A 22,472-nucleotide genomic window follows, 5' to 3' on the forward strand; every position below is an offset into this window, starting at 1 on the left:
AGATCAGGAAGCAACAGTTAAAACCGGACATGGAACAACAGACTGGTTCCAAATAGGAAAGGGAGTACGTCAAGGCTGTATATTGTCACCCTGCTTATTTAACTTCTATGCAGAGTACATCATGAGAAATGCTGGGCTGGAAGAAGCACAAGCTGGAATCAAGATTGCCGGGAGAAATATCAGTAACCTAAGATATGCAGATGACACCACCCTTATGGCAGAAAGTGAAGAGGAACTAAAGAGCCTCTTGATGAAAGTGAAAGAGGAGAGTGAAAAAGTTGGCTTAAAGCTCAGCATACAGAAAACTAAGATCATGGTCCCATCATTTCATGGGAAATAGATGGGGAAACAGTGGAAACAGTGTCAGACTTTATTTTTGGGGGCTCCAAAGTCACTGCAGATGATGATTGCAGCCATGAAATTAAAAGACGCTTATTCCTTGGAAGGAAAGTTATGACCAACCTAGATAACATATTAAAAAGCAGAGACATTACTTTGCCAACAAAGGTCCGCCTAGTCAAGGCTATGATTTTTCCAGTGGTCATGTATGGATGTGAAAGTTGGACTGTGAAGAAAGCTGAGCGCTGAAGAATTGATGCTTTTGAACTGTGGTGTTGGAGAAGACTCTCGAAAGTTCCTTGGACAGCAAGGAGATCCACCCAGTCCATTCTAAGGGAGATCAACCCTGGGATTTCTTTGGAAGGGATGATGCTAAAGCTGAAACTCCAGTACTTTGGCCACCTCATGCGAAGAGTTAGCTCATTGGAAAAGACTCTGATGCTGGGAGGGATTGGGGGCAGGAGGAGAAGGAAACGACCAAGGATGAGATGGCTGGATGGCATCACTGACTCGATGGACGTGAGTTTGAGCAAACTCCGGGAGTTGGTGAGGGACAGGGAGGCCTGGCATGCTGCAATTCATTGGGTCGCAAAGAATCGGACACGACTAAGAGACTGAACTGAACTGAACTGAACTGAACTGAACTGAAGTGAAGGCCTTGCCTTGGTCTTTAATCTACTTGTGAGCTGGAGAGATCAAAGGCACACAAGGGATATATCCTGTGTGCTATTGTAAAACAATGTATCAGTTGTGAAAAATGAAAAACTTCAGATTGAATAGCTAAATGGTTCTGATGGGTTGTTCTGCTACGCTGTAACAGTTACGATAGCTTACAGTTAACTCTGGTCTTTGGACCCACGGTAGTTCAGTAGTTTGTACGGAAGCACCTAAAATAACTGCTAGATGGTGATTAGGCCAATTTGAACTAATATTCACTGAGGTGAAGGCAGCACCACGGATTGGGCACTCCTGTTGTTGTTCAGTCACTTAAGTTGTGTCCAACTCTTTGCGACCCCATTGACTGCAGCATGCCAGGCTTCCTTGTCCTTCACTGTCTCATAGAGTTTCCTCAGTCTCTGTCCATTGAGTCAGTGATGCTGTCCAACCATCTCATCCTCTTCCACCCTTTTCTCCTTTTGCCTTCAGTCTTTCCCAGCATCAGGGTCTTTTCTTGTGAGTCAACTATTAGCATCAGGTGGTCAAAGTATTGAAGCTTCAGCATCTCCTATAACATACTATTAATGTTAATAAACCACTATAGTGGTTTATTGTCTCAGTAGGATGATGAATCATCCCATACCTGTGTATTTTCATAAACTTTGCAGATAAAAGTGAAACAGTGAAAAGCCGCCTTAAAGTGAGCAAAGTAAAATGGAACTAGCATTTTGTGTTATTAAGAGATACTGTTTATGGTAGAGTTCTCTTTCCACTCAAATATCTTACTTGTACTGTTGATTTTATGTCAGTTTAGGTGCATATACTATAGCTTGGTCAAATAGTGGTCTTCTAGTGTTCATCTATTCATTGCAAATAGTCTCTCTCTGTCATTCTTGAATAATATAATCAAAAATAAAGAAAAGTAAACATACTTAATGTTTTTTATTGTTGCTCTTTTATTTTTTTAATTTTTAAAATTCAGATACAGTTGATTTACAGTGCTGTGTTAATTTCTGCTATTGTTGCTGATTTTTAAGGCACAGTTGGTGGATCTGAAATCTGAACTGACAGAGACCCAAGCAGAGAAAGTTGTGTTGGAGAAAGAAGTACATGATCAGCTTTTACAGTTGCACTCCATTCAGCTTCAGCTTCATGCTAAAACTGGCCAAAGTATTGACTCTGGTACCATTAAGGCAAAATTGGTAAGTAGTTTAGAGGATAACACATACTTAACATGCATTTTAGAGGGTGAAAAGGACAGTCTTTAATGAGGCTTTTTAATTATAAAAATTAGTGTGTGCTCCTGGGAAGTTTGGAAAATATAGGAAATGTGAAGATGGTCCTAATCATCCTTGATCTCATTACCTGGAGATGACCAGTGACAACATCAAGAACCAGTTGGTACTTAGAATAGAATCTTATTCCTATTTTAAAAGATCTATATAAATATAGTTAAAAGATATATGTGATTGTAACATGTAAGCAGTTTTTTTTTTTTTTTTGCCAGTCTACTGTATCAGATAAGATTTAGTTTAGCTACATATAAAACAGATCCCAAGTAACATGAGAATTGTTCTTCAACAGTCCATGTTATCCGTCTTTTCTCTCAGTTGAAGAAGCCTTGAGACAGGCAGTCCAGAGCTGGTAGGGCAGCTCCACAGATACCAGGGATCCAGCTTCCTTTTGTTGTTCTGCTCTGTCATCTTCAGCTCATGGTTTCTGCCGTCAGGATTTCTTCCTACCTGCATTCCGGGATCTTGCATTCCAAGATCTAAGGGCAAAACGGTGCTTCCTAGCTGCATTCATTTTCTTTTAATGACCTTTTCATGAAATCCTCCTCAGCTTTTTGCCAATCGTTTAGCTGTCTCACTGGCCTTCCCTATCTGCATGTCAGTCCCTTAGTTGGTCACATGACCACCTCCAGTAAAATCTGAGTTCTTTTAATAAGGGAGAAAATGGAGGAAAATGGAGTTGGGTGTCAGCCTGTGGCACAGTTTTTCTTTTACTGTTAATATAAGTGTTTTCCCTGCCACTGAGTGTGTTCTCATGTTTGCATAATGCTTGTTTTTATAAGTGTTGCATAATTAACTATTGCCCTCTTAATCAGTGTAGGTTGTTTAAAGAATTTTCCTAAGTCTCCTTTTGATTTAACCTCATATGTATTAAGTGTACTATAGGGAACACAGCAGTAAATAAGATATACAGCTTGGGAGAGGGATGAGATAAGATGATGATGATGACAGCAATGCAGTTTAAAGTTTTATTCATTTTCAGTTATTTCTGTTTAATTGGTTGATTAGCTTCTAATACTGGTATGTTAGAATTTATTTAAATGAATATTTACATTCTCTTAGAGTACTTTTAAGTTTTGAAATTCTCTAAATATAAATTGTTAGTGTTTTATTTAACTGAGATGAGTCAGATTCATAACTGCTGCTTTGGAATATTTGATATTAACATTGAGAAACAATGTACATTTTCACTAGAATAGAATTCATCTGACATGTTAACATTAGTTTTGAAACATGGTGCTTTAGTGGAAAGACATTGAACCAAGTGTGTTAACCAGTTTGGATAAAACAAAGAAACAAAAATTAATCCTGTATGGTTACCATTGCTTATGGATTTGCAAATATATTTATTTTAATGAACTTGACCCAAGTGATACTCAACATATAGGAATTTTCCTTGTAATGATTGTACCACTAAATAAGTTTATTTGTTTGATGTTTTTCTAATTATAAAACTTTTTTCTTATATCTTAAGTCTGTCCCCTCTGTGGAGGAGCTGGTAAGTATACCATTTCTGTTTTGCTTTAATATGTTATGCTGAAGTGTGCTTAGTGCTTTTTTTGTATAGTACATGTTGTCACCTTGTACGTATCTGAAAGTGATGTTAATGATGATAATTTTTTAATGTGCCAATACCTGAAAAATTCAGTCAGTAGCCCATTGCTCTTTTCTCACCTCATGTTGTTAAAAGATTTTTCTTTTGTTTGTGATTTATTGCCAGTATTTGTAGAACCCATCAGTTTTTGACAACTTCTGAGCTTTGTAATTTGCTTGTACCACTGCTTCAAAAGAACAACTGGTTTTCCTAATGCAGGCTTAGCTCTTTCCTCCTTTTCTATTTGAATTTATTCCCAGAGAAAGAATGTGCCTGTTGGTTTCTTATTCACCCACTGCATGTGTTATAGCTTTTTAGCAGTCTTGAGAATAATTGTGTGGCCTTTGAAACAATTGAATTTTGAAACCCTTTATTTAAATTTACCTTAGAAAATTACAGTATAGACAAATTCTTAATATTTTTCCCACTACCTAAGCCTAATCAGGTTCTAAGTTGTCATATGACTTTTCTTCTTTTGGAAATATAGCATGTGGATATCAGAATACAAAATTAACTTCTTTGTTGTTATCTAATGATGAACAGGTTAACTGAAACAAGATTCTTTCCTTTAAATCTAAAAGTGATTAGCTTCAGTGTTCTTAGCCCTGTTTTTGCTTGCATCTGTTCGTTTCAGGTTAGAGAGTTGGTCCGATTCACTAGGAGTTTAAATCTTTAAAGCAAAGTAATGACTTAATATGTTTCTCATAATTCATAAATACTGTATAGATAGCTCATTAAAGTGATTATAAGTAGATAATCCTCAACATAAAATTTACTTAGCCCATAAACAATTTTTGGTCTTCTAGGAACTCTTTTTTTCTGAAACAAAAGCATTAAACTCCATAAATGTCATTAAAAAAGACTTTGTTCATGTTGTCCGAACCATAGTTTCTTTTGGAACTGATAACCTGCCTTTTTAGGAAAGAGATTCTGAAATAAATTGAGATTTTAAGAGTTCCAAAGTTGTTGTAAAAGAAAGATTCTAGATTATTAGTTCTTCAAATTAAAAAGAAAAAATCTAGACAGTTGTGTTCTAGTTGTTATATTTGTCTTTACAGAAGTTGGAAAAGCATGCTACTCTGCCTTCTTATCACATACATAATGACAAAAATTTAATCAAGGAAGTGATAAGTATATTCAACATTTGGTAATTGTCATTCATTTTAGGCTATATTTTTTTTTATTGTTTTTAAGATGGTGGTACTCACTGCCTTGTATTTGAATATATTGTATATTGATGTTTAAATATATTGTATATTGATATGCTATTGTTAAAACAAAGCAGACATCAAAATTAGTATCAAAATATATTTCATTAATTGTTAAAAGTTTGCTTACGTTTGTTTCTGAGTTTATTATTTATAATAAAAGGGAAATAATCACAGTATTCACTACTCGAACATTAGAAACAATATCCTGTGCCATTCACTCAAGAGAAGCATTCTTCCTGGTGCTGAGGTGGAGCTTTATTTAAATCTCCTAAAAGGGGACATGGTGTAGTGAACAGTGTCTTCTGCATGTCATCAGTAAATATAACTACATTTTCACAGGATTTATAGATTGTGTAAATTAACAAATCTGTGAAAGTAGTGCTCTAAGTCAGTAAACACTTCCACTCAAATTTGGGATGGTTCTCTTGATCCAAAAGTAACATTTAAAAGATCTCTCAGGGCCCATATCCAACTCTCAGAAAAGTTTATTTAGTCATACAGGGGGTGTGTGTGTGTGTGTGTGTTCAAATTTGAATCTGACTGTCTTTAGGCAGGATTTTTACCGTCTGTTTCCCCCTCCGCTTTCCTGTGTGTGTGTGTGTGTGTGTGTGTGTGTGTGTGTGTGTGTGTGTGAGTTCAAATTTGAATCTGACTGTCTTTAGGCAGGATTTTTACCATCTGTTTCCCCCTCCGCTTTCCTTTGTACCTGCCTGCCTATTCTGTGCTTGGATCCCAAAGGTATTTGCGTTTGTAACACTTGATGTATAGGAGTAGGCACACTGTACTTTATACTTTGAAAGTATATTGAAAATTATTTCTCTCACATGTGAGTTGGTGATAAAAACTTGGTGGCAAAAGCCTTAAGGTTATATTCTCTGGCTGACACCTATAAATTCATATGTATGAGTTATCTACCAAGTGAAGCAAAGGATAGCATCCTTTTATGAGAGATAAAAATAGATGTCTATCCAACCTCATAGTAGGCAAGTGAGGCCAGTATTTTTTCTCAGAAAACAGTTCTTCAGTCACTTTAACATTTGGACGAATAGATGATCCGTTCCAGATCCCAAAGTTCAGTGATAATCTGCATCATGGATGTGCTTATCTATAGTTGGTTTTCCCATAAGCTATATTTTTTATTGAAGTATAGTTGATTTACAGTGTTGTGCTAACTTCTGCTATACCACAAAATGACTCAATTATACACATGTATATGTTTACTCTCTTATGTTTTTTTCCATTGTGGTTTATCCCAGGAGGTTAGATAAAGATCCCTGTGCTGCACAGTAGGACCTTGTTGTTTATCCATTCTAAATGTAATAGCTTGCATCTACTAACGCCAGACTCCCCATCCGTCCCTCTCATTCTCCCCCTCCCTCTTGGCAACCACAAGTCTGTTCTCTATATAGACATTTTTCGATATGTAAATATTTTTAATGCAGTCATTACCAGCATTTCTCCATTACCATAAAATGTTTTTTTTTTTTAAATTGGAGTATCTGTTCTAATTTGAGTATTGTAAGTTTCTTACAATCCTCTAAGATAAATTGGCTATAAAATGTTTCTCTTTGTAACCAAATTTATAGGTTATAGAATTGCTGCATTAAATTTAATGAAATGTTTGGGCACAGTCACCAGAGTGATTATTTTAGTCTAGTTTTAGAGTCATTTTAGAAAGTAGAGAGTAGATTCAATTATCCATTGAAGCCATTGCTATTAGTATATAACATGTGCTTAGAGAAGGCTACTAATCTTAGTATCCTCAGGATCAGGGTGCCTCAAGCTATGTTATCTTACTTAGAAGTGGTTCTAACACCTCTGGTACTAGTTTTGAAAAAAACTGGATCCAAATCATTGTGCTCCATTTTATAGAAATAAAGTGGTAATTTTTATCAAATGCTTTCACTGTTGGTATCATAGATTGTGTGCTTTTGTGTCTTTTAAGGAGCATGGTCTATTGCTAAAGAGTCTTGAAAGTATTTTCATTGCATTTTTAAAAAATTGCGACAGGAGAGAGAGCTTGAAGCAAACAAAAAAGAGAAAATGAAAGAAGCTCAACTGGAAGCTGAAGTGAAGCTATTGAGAAAAGAGAATGAAGCCCTTCGCAGACATATAGCTGTTCTCCAGGCTGAAGTTTATGGGGCAAGACTGGCTGCCAAGTACTTGGATAAGGAACTGGCAGGAAGGTGTGTGGAAAATGGATACCATTGTACCCTTGTGCTCTTAGGTGACCAAGTGCATAGTTACAGAGGTGGACTCTTACCTCTTTTGGTAAACAATATATTAATCTTTATATGAGTGATTTTATGGTTGATTGTAGCTTACTGTTGTTAACTTCATAGCATTACATATTTCAGATTTAGTTAGCCATACTAAATAAGTGTTTCCGGTTGACATACACACTGCTAGTAAATTACTGTGAAATGCTAACAACTCATAGAGCTATACTTTTCACCATTTCCTGTCTTCACACCATAACAGATGATATTCCCATGTACAGCAGGACTTTCATAGGAATTCTTTCTGTGACCATTGAAACCCAGTCTTTCTTGTCCCTCAAAAACATTGGAATGACAGTGATTTTATCATAATATAGAGTTCTGCTTTCATTAACTTCTATGGTAAATTATTTACAAACTCTGGTGATTCACTATTACTAAATAATTTTCTGCTTGTTGGTTTAATGTATTAAGAACTGATGTGGAGCAAATAAAAATAGTTTATATTATCTCAAAGTGCACATTTCTAATAATTACCACATTTAAAAAAGTAATCATTTTATAAAAAGAAACTGTCATTGGAAAAAATGTTTTGTGTGGTTAGCCTCATCTGAAGACTAGTATGATTGCGTGTAAGACATGGAACATGTTGACATTAGTCTCCTAAATTGTTTCTAAGATGTATATGAGTTAGGTATGTGATTAAAGAAGGTCATAGTCATTCTTTTTTTTAAACTAGTTTTCCCTTGAAGACACCTGTCTTTTTCAGAATTTTCATGTCTTTGTAAATCTGAGAGACATCAGGAAATTCCTGAGTATTAGTTTCATTACTAAATTAAATTTATGTGAAAGCTACTTGTGTTCAGTAATTCTTCTGAATTCTTTATATGTATTTATATATATGTGTGTGTGTGTGTGTGTGTATATATATATATATATATATGTGTGTAATGAAAAACTAACTGAATTAATTCTTCTCCCAAATGAAGAGTCCAACAAATACAGCTACTTGGACGAGATATGAAGGGGCCTGCTCATGATAAGCTTTGGAACCAGTTGGAAGCTGAAATACACTTGCATCGTCACAAAACTGTGATCAGAGCCTGTAGAGGCCGCAACGACCTGAAGCGAGCAATGCATGCTCCGCCAGGCCATGTATGTTTGCTTTGCTGCTGTTTCTCACTCAGTCTTGTCCTTTCTTTAATCACAAGTCCTTTGCATTTTTAAGAATTCTAGTAGAATGTAAAACCTTTATTTAAAAGTGAAAGTGGGATTAAACTTATTTTAGAACAGATACATATTTAAGGTTTCAGCCGCCCATATAGCTCCTACACTAATACCCCAAAAATGGTATTTCTGAAGACACTGAACTATCGATAGCAGATGCATGTTGCTTCAGTTCATATTTCAGAATTTTTCTGGATCTCGATTAGGCATGTTTACAGAAGTTCTAAGCTAAGCAGAGTGTGTGTGATCCTGTTGATAAATTGGCAAAAATTGGGGGGTAGTTCTTTATAAGGGGACTCTTAGTAACTAGCTTTATTTATTGTTTCCAAGCTAACAATTATACCTGATTGGTTTTGGATTAACCTGGAATTTGAGATCTGTGTCCAGTTGTCTGTTTCTGTAGCCACCACTGTACAGGAGCTTTTCTTTCTGCCTACATAAAAATTTATTAAATTTCACTGCAACAGCAGCCTAATGGTATAAGCCTTAATATAATAAAATTGTATCTAATTCCTGTCCCATGGATCGCATATTTTAGTATCAGGTAAAGCCTGGCCTCGAATAGTAAAATTATTTGTTGCCTTTGAAAAGATGATTGTAGAAAGAATTGATATGTATGTGGCATTCATGGGAGAGGAGTGGTGACTGCAGTAAGCACTCGTGCCATTGTCTGCTTTGGGGTTCTCTTGGTTCCTATTAACTTCTAGGCAGTGGCCAGATGATAAATGTTCTCTTATGCTAAATAAAGGCATTTGCATCTTAACCTGATGGTCAGGGGATTTTCAAATAAAATAGTGGACTTAATAAGATTTAGCATTTGTTTGACAGTTGCTTTGGGTAGTGAGGAGGATATATTGGAAGAGGGCCTAATTGAAATCAGAGAAATACATTTAGAAAGATAATGAGGAGAAAGGGATCAGAGGAAGAACAGGTTTGAGAGAATTAGAATCAAAAGGAGTTAATGACTAACTGTTTTTGGTTAAGTAGGGTGAATAAGAAGGAAAGTCTGAGTTTTGGTTTGGACAATCGAGTGAGATGATGGCATGCATTGATAAACCAAATATAGGGAAAGGAAGGTTTTGGTAGAAAGATGATATCAGTTTTAGACATGTAGTATTTGAGGTCCCAGTGGGACAGCCAGGTTATATCCAATTATATATACGACTCTAGAATTCTAGAGAGAACTCTTGAGTTGAAGATGACTAGGTAAATCATCTTTTGAAACCATGGGATTGATGAAGTCACCCAGGAAAAGTATAGAGAAAGTAAAAAGATGGAAGGAAGCCACTAAGGAGTGAGGGAAGGAAATGAATCACCAAAGACAGAAGCCTGAGATAGAGCTGTCAGATATGGGCCTTCTAGGCAAGTAGTATAATGGTTCAGTTCAGTTCAGTCGCTTAGTCGTGTCCGACTCTTTGCGACCCCATGAACCGCAGCACGCCAGGCCTCCCTGTCCATCACCAACTCCCCGAGTCCACCCAAACCCATGTAATGTAATGTACACCAAAGTGTAATGGACACCAAAAAAAAGAGGTTTCAGGGAGGGGACTGTGAACAGTATCAACTTCTGCAGGGTTCAGAAGGGCAGTGACTAAAAAGTATTCATTGGAAGCAGCCACATTGGTTACCAGTGACTGCAGAGAAGACAGCTTCGGTGGAGCAGGTGGAGCAGAACCCTAATTACAGGTTGGAGTACTGAATATGGGAGGCAAGGAAGTAACTACAGTGAGGATTAACTTTGTGTAAAGGTTCAGGAAAGATGGAGGGTGGATAGAAGGTAACCAAGATTGTGGATGGTTTAAGGGTTTTTATATGTTTTGTGTTTGTACATGGTCTGTGTTTTATAGCTTGGTGAGGCTTGACATTTTTTCATTTTAGGGAAGGAGCTTGTAGAGAGAGGGAGAAAGTAAAGGTACCAGAGAAAGAATTATTGGTGGAGCAAGGTCCTTTAATTAAGAGGTAGATTCCAGAGCTCAAAGAAATGAAAAGGTAGTTAATGACCAATTGACATTTTATTTTTTCAGTTCTATAAATAAGTTGAAATGGATATAGATCTTAAAGCTATTTTCCAGTGAAGATAAAGTTACCTCCTTTTATTTCTTAAAGATATTGTTTATCAGTTCATGGCAGTAGTTTCTTTTGTAATGTCATGTATAAATAGTAAAGAAATTAACAAGAGGGTGAGAAAATCATGTACATTCACTATATTAATAGAACCACTATTTTTGCTTTCCCATGTTATCTGTTAATTACTTTCTTAACATTATACTGTGTATCCATTACAGGAAAACAATAAACATTTCTAAAAGCAAGTTACTCTATATAGTATATAGTTTAAGTACTACTAATTTTTCTTTTTTTTTCCTCCAACAAGGATCAAGACTCTTTAAAGAAAAGCCAAGGTGTTGGGCCAATTAGAAAAGTTCTCCTCCTTAAGGAAGATCATGAAGGCCTTGGCATTTCAATTACAGTAAGAAGTAGTGCTTCCAGTCTCCTTTTCTCTACACTTCTCTAGTATAATCACACTCCTTTGTTGAACATCATTGGGAAATAAAGTTTTCTGAATATATTTTCTAAATAACTAAACTTATCCCTATGGGTAATAGCACTTTTGTGTAAACATTTTTTTTTTGGTATGTAAATCTTCCTAATAACTGTTAAGTATTACTTTAAAGTATTTTTTCAGTAATCACTGTTTATCATTTTCATTATGACTCACATCATAGTTCTCCTCCACATCCTGTGATGCCTGTAAGAGCCTTTGGCATTGGATAGGACTGTTTTCTTCTGTGTTAAATGACCCCAGAGTATATTGTTCTTTTCTGTAGCGTATTTGCTGTCTTTCTCTTGTCTCATTTCTTGGCTGTCAGATTTCACTGACTCTCGGGTCCAAGTATTTCTCTTTTTTAATGTTGATTCCTTTACAAACAATTGTCTTGGACGGCCTTCTTGAGAGCAATCTATTTTAAAATACGTATAACTAGAGTAATACGTATCACGTATAACTAACTAAAATATGTATAACTTTTGCTGTTCAATGCTTTGTTCCAAAGCAATAAATAAGCTGGCTTTCTATACTTAGTTAGGCACTGCAGAAGTTTATTTACTTTCTGGTATTGTTGACTGTATAAATGCTTCTTATAATAAAAAGTTTATCTAATAGATATTTATTGAATATACCTACCTTTTTGAGTCTACGTCCCTCAAAGAGCATAAGTTTAGTAAGAGAAATAAGACACACACATAATTATGATTACAGCTAGAAAGTGAAAGGTACCAAATGCTGTATTTCATTAATTTTGCATTGCATATTTTTTCATATTTTAACATGTATGAAATTCAGATTCATCTTATAGGTTTTTTTGTGGAACATAAAATAATGGTTTTTTTCTTATGGTTCATTGGGACTTAGGTTTGATAAAATCTGATAATACTATGGACTACTAATACATAAAATATGTATGTTTAAGAGAGTTAAACCAGTTGTTCTTTCAGTTTTTCAGGGTTCTTTTTTTTAAAAATTCTGTAATGCATTTTAAAAAGCACATATATGTTATTAATCATTTTACTTAGAGGTAACTCTTTGATATTCATGATAGTTTGATTTATCATTACCTAAGTAGCAAATAGGATATCACTCAACATTTATAGAGGCAGTATAGTTGCTTACTGAAATGTTTTTAGAAAAATATTTTATCAGAATAGTATGCAACTATACAAAGGTAAACTAGTTTGCTGCCTCTTGTTTTTTTGACTAGGGTGGAAAGGAACATGGTGTTCCAATCCTCATTTCTGAGATCCACCCAGGGCAACCTGCTGATAGATGTGGAGGGCTGCACGTTGGAGATGCAATTCTGGCTGTTAATGGAGTTAACCTACGGGACACAAAGCATAAAGAAGCTGTAACCATTCTCTCCCAGCAGGTAAGTTCCCTTTATATAATTAAAATTGGATCTCTCTGTTCCTTTTTGAGTCTATTGAATAAATGATAACTTCCTGAGGAGGTTTCTCAGGTAGTAAAGTGTTTATCTATAGATACTAGTTTCCTTTGACTTGACCCTTTTTTAGAAGACATTCAGCCAGATTTACTGAAAAAGATTTTGTTTGCTCTTCTTCACAGTTGTATAGCTTTGAGCAAGTTCAGTTCAGTTCAGTCAGTTCAGTCACTCAGTCGTGTCTGACTCTCTGCGACCCCATGAATCACAGCATGCCAGGCCTCCCTGTCCGTCACCAACTCCTGGAGTTCACTCAAACTCATGTCCATCGAGTCGGTGATGCCGTCCAGCCATCTCATCCTTTGTCGTCCCCTTCTCCTCCTGCCCCAATCCCTCCCAGCATCAGGGTCTTTTCCAATGAGTCAGTTCTTTGCATGAGGTGGCCAAAGTACTGGAGTTTCAGCTTCAACATCAGTCCTTCCAGTAAACACCCAGGACTGATCTCCTTTAGGATGGACTGGTTGGATCTCCTCGCTGTCCAAGGGATTCTCAAGAGTCTTCTCCAACACCACAGTTCAAAAGCATCGATTCTTCGGTGCTCAGCTTTCTTCACAGTCCAACTCTCACATCCATACATGACCACTGAAAAAACCATAGCCTTGTCTAGACGGACCTTTGTTGGTAAAGTAATATCTCTGCTTTTCAATATGCTATCTAAGTTGGTCATAACTTTCCTTCCAAAGAATAAGTGTCTTTTAATTTCATGGCTGCAGTTACCATCTGCAGTGATTTTGGAGCCCCAAAAGAATAAAGTCTGACACTGTTTCCACTGTTTCCCCATCTATTTCCCATGAAGTCATGGGACCAGATGCCATGATCTTTTCGTTTTCTGAATGTTGAGCTTTAAGCCAACTTTTTCACTTTCCTCTTTCACTTTCATCAAGAGGCTTTTTAGTTCATCTTCACTTTCTGCCATAAGGGTGGTATCATCTGCATATCTGAAGTTATTGATATTTCTCCCAGCAATCTTGATTCCAGCTTGTGCTTCTTCCAGCCCAGCGTTTCTCATGATGTACTCTGCATATAAGTTAAATAAGCAGGGTGACAATATACAGCCTTCACGTACTCCCTTTCCTATTTGGAACCGGTCTGTTGTTCCATGTCCAGTTCTAAATGTTGCTTCCTGACCTGCATATAGGTTTCTCAAGAGGCAGGTCAGGTGGTCTGGTTACTTCCTTAGTGCTGCAATGTCCTCATCTGAGAGCTGGAAGGATTAAGTATATTAATACATATAAAGTGTTCAGAACAGGACTTGGTTCTTGGAAAGCAAAACAGCGTTAATGACTAAAACACTATATAGATATGAAGTATTATAGAAAAAACAATCCTAGAAGTGGATTGATTTTGCAGTCATAAATGTTAGAAGTCAAGCATTGTTAGAAATCTTTTAACCAACCCTCTTATTTCAAATGAGTGAAATAAAGTTCTTAGAAATTAATTTGCTCAAGGTTGCAGAACAAATAGATTAAAGAATTGAGATTCATATACAAGAGTCATATTTTTTATCCAGAGATGTAAAAAATGTTTTGTTTTTTTCTTTCAAGAATAGGTTTGAGGGAATTAGAGAGGTGTTGGTTAGTACATTGAGATGTTCATTGGATCATCAGTATAGTATGCCAGAGCAGACCTGAATTTCAGAGTTGAAAGTGAATTTATAGCTCATTTAGTTCAGTTTTACTCGAGGCATAAATAACTACAGTATCACTAAATGAATGTGTGTATGTTGTGTGTTCAGTTGTGTCTGACTTTTTGTGACCTCATGGGCCCACTAGACTCCTCTGACCATGGAATTTTCCAGGCAAGAATACTGGAGTGGGTTGCCAGTTCCTATGCCAGGGGATCTTCCCGACCCAGGGATCAAACCCACGTCTCTTGCATCTCCTGCATTGGCAGGGGGATTCATAACTACTGTGCCACCTGGGAAATAATTGTATTCAGTGTTAAAGGGAGGATTTGTTAGTGATAATGCAGTCTGTTTCATCGTTTTAGACTGAAAAGCTCTTCCTCATATTAAACCTAAAATCTGTTTCTTCATGACAGCTACCACAGACTTGATTCTGTCATCTAAAGAACTTTACTGAAGACCACTATAATGTGGGAGACCCAGGTTCAATCCTTGGGTTGGAAAGATCCCCTGGAGAAGGAAATGGCTACCCACTCCAGGATTCTTGCCTGGAGAATTCCATGGACAATACAGTCCATGGGGTCGTATACAGTTGGACATGACTGAGCAACTAACACACTGCATTTACTGACTCCCCAGAGTATTATTTTTAAAGCACTGTCTGATGAGGGAGATTTAAGAATGCAGCACTAGTCTCTTTAAACTGGTGTTTTCTCAGTCCATCTTGGCTGTCATCCTGTAGTGTAAGAGTGGGATGAATGGCTGCTGAGGTAAAGGGGACATAAACAGGCAGTTCATGAGCTGCAGTTCATGAGATACAAAATTTTATGGAAATACATGTTAAAGTTCTGAAGGATAACCTTAAACTGCTGGGAAAGAGGAGCACCAAAGAGACTTAGTGGTAGCAATTAAAAACAAAAACAAAAACAAAAAAAACGGCATGCTTTCTTTTGAGCAAAGGCAGGCCATAATTTTCAGAGAATTGCAAACACTGGTCTTGTGGTAGTGATTGTAGTCTCTTATTAAGTGACAATTATAGCTCAGAATTTTTTTTAACATAAAATAATCTATAACTTTTTACTTGAACATGAAGTTGTTATTAAAGAATAAAATATAAATATTACATATTTAGTCTAGTATAGGAGAAAGAGCAAGGACTTCGGAGTCAATTTCTGTTTTTCTATTCTACTTGTTCATCTTATTGAGAGTTATCAGCCCTCTCCAGGACTCATTCAGGTTTCTCATTCATGTACAGGGGACTACAACAGAGTTGTTCTGAGAATTGAAGGATATAATTTTGAACAATAAACACAGTAATTGCTATTATTACTCAACAGAATACCTTGACCAACAACTATGTCTGGCTGTCAGTGACAGTTAAGGAAATGCTCAAGACCTATTGAGTAAGAAACAAGAAATCATTGTGTAGAGGTTTCTTAAATTAGTCAAAGAAAAGTTTGTGTGGTGCCCTTAGGTGCAACTGTAATATCTGACTATTAGATAGATTTTCTGGATTGCTACTATGTAAAGTATAAAATGACAAAATGACTTTTAAACTGAACACTTTGTTCCAAAATTCTGTAAATTGAATAATCATCCTTTTTTGTTTTAGGTCTTTTGGGGAAATATTTTGATCAGGAGAAAGATCTGTAATACTGAAAGGAAATTGTGTGTACCTCTTGAGAGTCTAAAATTTCACTGTTTGTTATCTCGAAAGGAGCTACATCTGAGGCCCAACCATTGCTTCTCACCCTAAAGAATTTGGAAATCTTTTAAATTTACAGTAACTTGGTTTTCTCATTTTCTTTTCCCCATTTTAGAGAGGAGAGATTGAATTTGAAGTAGTTTACGTGGCTCCTGAAGTGGATTCTGATGATGAAAACGTAGAGTATGAAGATGAGAGTGGACATCGTTACCGTTTGTACCTTGATGAATTAGAGGGAAGTAGTAATCCTGGTGCTAGTTGTAAAGATACAACTGGGGAAATCAAAATGTTACAAGGTAAAAATCACCATGAATGTTACAATTAATGTATTTACTGTCAATAAACTTAAAAAATATACAAGACTTACATGTTCTTTGTAACACTGTTTTAATGATGGGGAAACCAGCATTAACAGAGTGGATAGCTTTCCCTTGCTAAATTATAGCTTTATTATACACCAGTAATTATGCCAATATTTTATTTACATGTCACTTCTTCTAGATTCACCTTGGACAAATATATGAGCAGTTACTAAACTACAGCTAATCCTTGAAATATAAATAAATTCAAGTTTTCTAGACAGAAACAAAGGCCAACGTGCCTTTTAGAGTAGATACATCTTAACATCTTGCTGTTTTAATGAGCATTCTTCTCTCATAATGCAGTGATTTCACAGGCTGGATTTGAATAAGTAATTACACTGTTACCTCATGACTGTTACTAGAATCAGGATATGTAATCTTGAGGATTTGGGGTTTAGTTCCTTTGCTATCGTCTATACATATTTTAAAGAACAATTCTAGCACTTCTATATGGAGCAGTGGTGCTTAAATTGTGATCCATAGATCTGTAGGGGACCCTGAGACCTTTCAAGGAGTCCTGGGATCCAGACTTTTCATATTATTAAATACTAAGGCATTGTTTGTCGTGTGTTGATACTTACCTTGATGGTGGTAAAACCATTGGTGCCTTAGTATGAGTCAAGGCAAGTAGCACTGCTCTGCTAGTGATCACTGTGTTCTTCCTTGTCATCTGCTCAGAATAAAAAAGAAGAAAATGCCAGTTTCTTAAGACTATCCTCTATAAAATAGTAAAAGTTATTCATTTTATTAAATGTTGAATATATGACTTTTTAATTATTCTGTGTGATGAAATGGTAAGTATGCATAGCACTGAGTTTATATGCTGAACTAAGATGCTAGACTTAAGGAAAAGTACTTAAGTGATTAATTTGTAGCCATTCTTTTCATGGATGACAATTTTTACTTGAAAGAATGACAAATTATGGTTGTTCAGGATATTTGGCAGCCGTTTTTTTAAAAATGAACAAGGTGAATCCATCACTTCAAGAACAACTGACAGTATTTATTGCCAGTGATAAAATGTGAGCTTTCAAGTAGAAATCAGAATTTTGTAAAACACATATCAACCACCATGAGCTTGACAGCTTCCTGACACTTAAAGAGCTTTTCTAATAAGATTGGTGGTGATATTGATGAGTATGATTTTTTAATACAGTAAAATGAAATGTGTCAGCTTTTGCAGTTGTTGCATAACTCAGGGATCTAATACTTTTGAAATGACCAGCATGTGATATTACTGAATCCTGTGTGGGTGAAAACAGCCATTCAAAAGTGCAAGATAGACAAATGATTTTAATGCATCAGAGTGTGAAAGTTCATTGATATGGTTTTAGATTCTATATTGTAAAATTTGGTATAATATCAAAGAAGAATATTGACAGTTATTTGAAAAGGCTAAGTTACTCTTCCCTCTTCAGAGTTACACATCTCTGTGAAGTGGACTTCCTTCACATGCTTCTAACTGATTGAGTGAAAGCAGATATGAGGATCTAGCGGTCTTATGTAAAGCCAGACATTAAAGATACTTGCAAAATTGTAAAATTGTGACATTCCTCTGACGAAGTTTTTTGGAAATTAGAGTTATTTTCACTAAACAGATATTTATGTTAACATTCATGGAGTTTATTACCATTTTTAACAAAGTAATTTTTATTTTAGATTTCTCAGTTTTAATCTCCAATATGGTAAGCGTTAGTAGGTCACTTACTATTAATAACCCACATGAAAAAACACTTTGCAGTTCTCAGTTCTTAAGAGTGTAAAGGCATCCTGAAGTCAGAAAGTTTGAGAACTTGCGGCATCGAGTGTTACAGTAGGCTGATGAACTGTTGTCCTTGTGGTGAGCCTGTGTGGTGTAAAGGGTCTGTGCAGAGACGGCAGTCGCATTCGGTCTCCCTCCGCATCTGGAACGAAACCATTGTGTCAGTATGCCAGCACCTTGCACTGCTGAGCTGCTTTTCTTTTGATTTTGTTGTCTTTTACCTTTTCTTCTGTTTGTTTGTTTTTTTGTCAGGATTAGAAGGCTTGCAGCTGAGGCTTTTTTAAAGGGTTTCCCTGTCACCTATATAAATTGCAAACCATTTAAAATGTGACCCAAATAACCAAACATGTATAACTCTTAGGATACATTACTATTAGTGTGTGATTAGTGTGAAGTCGCTCGGTCGTGTCTGACTCTTTGCGACCCCGTGGACTGTAGCCCACCAGGCTCCTCTGTCTGTGGGATTCTCCAGGCAAGAATACTGGAGTGGGTTGCCATTTCCTTCTCCAGGGGATCTTCCCGACCCAGGGATCGAACCCAGGTCTCCCGCATTGCAGGCAGACGCTTTAACCTCTGAGCCACTATTAACTGATCACAAATCGCAAGAAATGTATCCATTGGTTATCTTTTTAGCATGTATCCATGTTTCATAGCTCACTAAGCAGATTTCATAGTCAACTTTCATTTATTTGCAAGCCTATTATCTGTTTTGTAAATTAACCAAAATTAGTTTTAAATTTTATCTGGATGTTGTCTTACCAACAGGTTAGATTTAGTAAATAAACTAGTATATGCCTCAGTGAGCTGAAGTTAAATAATTTGAAAGCAAAATGTGAAAGAAAAATATACAGTTCCATAGGTATTTGTGTTAAGTAGAACTAATTGAATTTTGCAGTTGTGTGTATCAATTCTGAATTTCATGAATAATTTGGCAGGAAAGTTTATATAATTTTTAGATAGGTCAATAGATAATATTAAAAACATCTGTACAGTGTTGATGTCTGCTCTAAGGAAACATTCCTTTGTAAGAAATTGCTGTCTTGATTAATCTAGGGCCCCATTATTTGCTTCATATTACTATTATCAGTTACAGTGGACTTTCCTTTGTTATTGCTCAACAGAAGTATGATTTTTTTAATTAGGAAGTATCTGCTTATTTTCTCTTTCAGGATTTAATAAGAAGGCAGTTACTGATGGACACGAAAATGGAGACCTAGGAGCTTCAAGTGAAACTCCTCTAGAAGACAGTGCTTCTAAATTAGATGATCTACACAGTCTGTATCATAAAAAGTCTTATTAAATTGACTGTATCTTCAGACAAGATTGTTAATCAGACTATTCTGAATTTGGGGCACCAGGGAACATGGTGACAAAGACTATACAAGATTTAAGGAGGCTGTTTATTGCCTAAATGAAAGGCGGGTACCTCAGGGCTTCATGTGAACAATTCTAAATGCATAAAACTCCCTGTTTTCTGTGGTATACCATAATTAGCTATTGCATGGAAAGCAATTTTGATTTTCTTCAAATTTATAAAGTACCAAAGCATGTGTTTCCCGAAAGGATAGTATTAGGCTCTTAAGTACCAGATGAAGCACTACTGTTTTATTTGATTCCTTTTCCATTTAGTAGAAGGACAGTGCTAACTGGAATTTTTTTTTTTTAAGGAATAGCCTTTAAATATAAGAGAATAAATGAATTCATATCCTATGTTCCAGAATGTTAAGTGTGATGTTTCAAAGGACAGAACTTGACTCAGTGAATTGCAGAAATGTAGGCTTGACTTAAATTTGTTTTTTAACTGAAAGAATGGTTTCAGTGTTTTGTTTTTTTTTAATTTAATGTGCTTCCTGATGTCTAAATCAGTTCTTAGTGATCATTTATTATAATGAGTTTGCTTTTCAATGTTATCCATGCAGTACAGAATAGTTTTCTTTAAGCAATCCTGTATCAATCAATGCTGCACTAGAAATAGTTTCAGTTATTGTACTTTTCAGGTTTTTTAAAAGAAATGCAGATGAGTGTGAAATATCTGTTCTCAATTATGTTGATTTGTGTGCGCGGTATTGGAGCATTATGTTATTAATGTTTAGTCACAAATGCTTTTTTTCTGGAATCCACGAAAGGCAGTTTTATCCATTTTGAGTTGTTCATAATGTTTGTATTGTGATAGTCCTAGCACTTAAAGGTACATTTTTTTCTGGCGGTAAAAGCTCAAATTTATTACTATGTCAATGAGATACATTTAATTCAAACAGCTGTTTTCTCTCGAAGTATTGATGACTAACTGATTTGCCAATAATCTATAAATCTGAGGCACTGGTGGTGGGCAGGATAAAGTGAGCATGTTTTGATATGATAATTTTTTGGTTGGCTTTTCAGTGTTAAGTTTGACTAAAGTGCTTTTCATATGCAAACTAGATTTGCTACTTCTTTTATCCCAGGAATCAGCTTGGAGTGCCTGCTCCCTTCTGTGCTGTTCCACAGGCCACTGTACCCTGCAGGGAAAAGTGAAGAACATTGCATTTGAAGAGATGATAGTTTTGCCAATATCATTGTTTTAAAGAATATACATTTAAGGGAATATAAATTGGGAGAAGGCTTTTAGAGTATTATCAGTATCTCATTTCTAATATTCAGATGTTATGTGATACAAAACACATTCTCTTGTCTTTCCTAGATGCACTATATATTTGTTCATAGGTAAATCTATAAAATGTATATACTTTATTTGGTGGTTTTGCTATTTATAAATTTTATGTTTCACCTGTTACTCATTTATGGTTTGTTTTGGTAGTTTTGTTCATCTGTATATCACCATGTTAATTTGTAATAGGAAATGCACTTCATAGTATATGTGGTTACTGATATTAAAGTACCTTTTAGCATAATATTGCCTCTGAGCAAAAACTAGTATTTAATTGTACAACTGAATAAGGAAGCCACATGTTATTGTTTGCTCCTGACAGGCTAGGACTCTTAAAAGAAAAATATTTCCTCCTTATGCGTTCCCCCTACTCTAGCACATGCCCCCATGCATGATATGAGATCTGTAAACTGGATTTTAACCAGTATATTCATTCAGTCAAAAAAAATTTCCATTGTCACATATCTGAAAGCTTTTTTGTTGTGACTTGAAACTATGTTATTCTTATCTTTTTAAAACACCATCTAGGATGGGATGGCCTTGGCAGTTTTTCAGAGAGTATCTTTTATCTACTAAGACCGAATCCTTAGGAAATATTAACCAAAGCCTTTTGATTTTCAAGAACTAATATGTCTATAAAGAGTTTTTTAAAGAGCCTTGAGTTGGCATTTCTATGAGGACGCTGTGTAATGTAAAGGGTTGTATGAGGTAGTTATGATAGAAACTCCCTTCTTGGGCTGATAAACAAAATAAAAAATGTTCCAGTTAGTTTAAAATGACAGAGGTCAGTTCCCATTTCATTCCTGCTTCACCTTGGTTTGCAGCCTGTGTGAGAGCACTGTTGCTCAGGGATTACTATGAGGTTCCCATCTGATGTTTAGAAAGTACTTGGTTAAAAGTTCCTTTTAGAATATATGGTCTTTGGGAGATGAACTGAGAATTACAGACTCTTTCCAAAGGTCTAAATGGAGACAGTTTTTATGTTTTCACATTTGTACGAAAGAAACTGATTTCTAGGACTAAACCAGATAAGGAGAGAACTGTTGCAAAGCCATTACAATTAAAAAGGAAAAAAAAAAAAAGTATACAGATACACACACAATCAATAGCTGAGAAAAAAATTTCAAGAGTATGAGGGTTGTATGTCTGTGTGTATATATTTACAGTTAACTTCTACAGTTCTAAGTGTCTGTGACTTTGATGGCAAACAGCGTTTGGGTTATGAGATTTTAAAATAGATTGAAAAGATGAAAATTTTGAGATCCTTGGTAATGCAAACAAATGGTTTTTGCTGACTTAACAGTTGTCAAAAGTTAGCTCAGCGTTTCTTTGGTGCTGGTTCTACCCCCTCTCCCACCCCCCCACTGTAGACTTTGTTTTCATGTTTAGAAACAAAATATATTGATTCATGTGTAAGTTGCATATTTCTGATGTCCTTATTATGTAATGCGCTATCCCAGCTACCCAGTTTTCCATATAGGGTTGGCCTCAAATCTATAGGATTTTTGACAAATGTACCATATCTAGTTGTGTTGTTTTACTATTTTTTTTATTAGCCTGTAAATAAAGATGGCATCTCTCCTATATTAAAATGGTATTAATCTCATTTAAAAATAAACATTTTACAAAGTCTTTCATGTTAAAGCTCTTCTTTATTTCCAGTAGCTTCTGTCATTTGTATCAGTGAGTCGTGAAGGCCACGGTTGAGACTTCCATGCTTCCAATGCAGGCTGGGATATAGGGTCTCTCATGCCGCACAGTGCAGCAAAAAGAAAAAGAAAATTGATAGCCAATGTTGTCCTTGAGGATAACATTGATAAAAATTAAACAATGAGGGA

At 35.8% G+C, this 22,472-nt stretch overlaps 1 protein-coding gene across 2 annotated transcripts in view; it reads left to right on the forward strand.

The window, feature by feature from the left end:
- The window catches only part of GOPC (golgi associated PDZ and coiled-coil motif containing), a 45,344-nt gene extending 23,078 nt beyond the window's left edge, over positions 1 to 22,266 (forward strand). Inside the window, exons 2-9 of one of the 2 annotated variants that reach the window (XM_005684527.3) lie at positions 2,034 to 2,198; positions 3,763 to 3,786; positions 7,104 to 7,279; positions 8,302 to 8,467; positions 10,914 to 11,009; positions 12,298 to 12,462; positions 15,979 to 16,159; positions 19,157 to 22,266. In XM_005684527.3, coding sequence (XP_005684584.3) covers positions 2,034 to 2,198; positions 3,763 to 3,786; positions 7,104 to 7,279; positions 8,302 to 8,467; positions 10,914 to 11,009; positions 12,298 to 12,462; positions 15,979 to 16,159; positions 19,157 to 19,287 — 1,104 coding nt within the window. In that variant the 3' untranslated portion in view covers positions 19,288 to 22,266. The remainder of the gene's footprint in view (positions 1 to 2,033; positions 2,199 to 3,762; positions 3,787 to 7,103; positions 7,280 to 8,301; positions 8,468 to 10,913; positions 11,010 to 12,297; positions 12,463 to 15,978; positions 16,160 to 19,156) is intronic. The other variant, XM_018053022.1, reaches the window with a different exon arrangement.

Source organism: Capra hircus, chromosome 9, assembly GCF_001704415.2.
Source record: "Capra hircus breed San Clemente chromosome 9, ASM170441v1, whole genome shotgun sequence".
NCBI classification, from domain to species: domain Eukaryota; kingdom Metazoa; phylum Chordata; class Mammalia; order Artiodactyla; family Bovidae; genus Capra; species Capra hircus.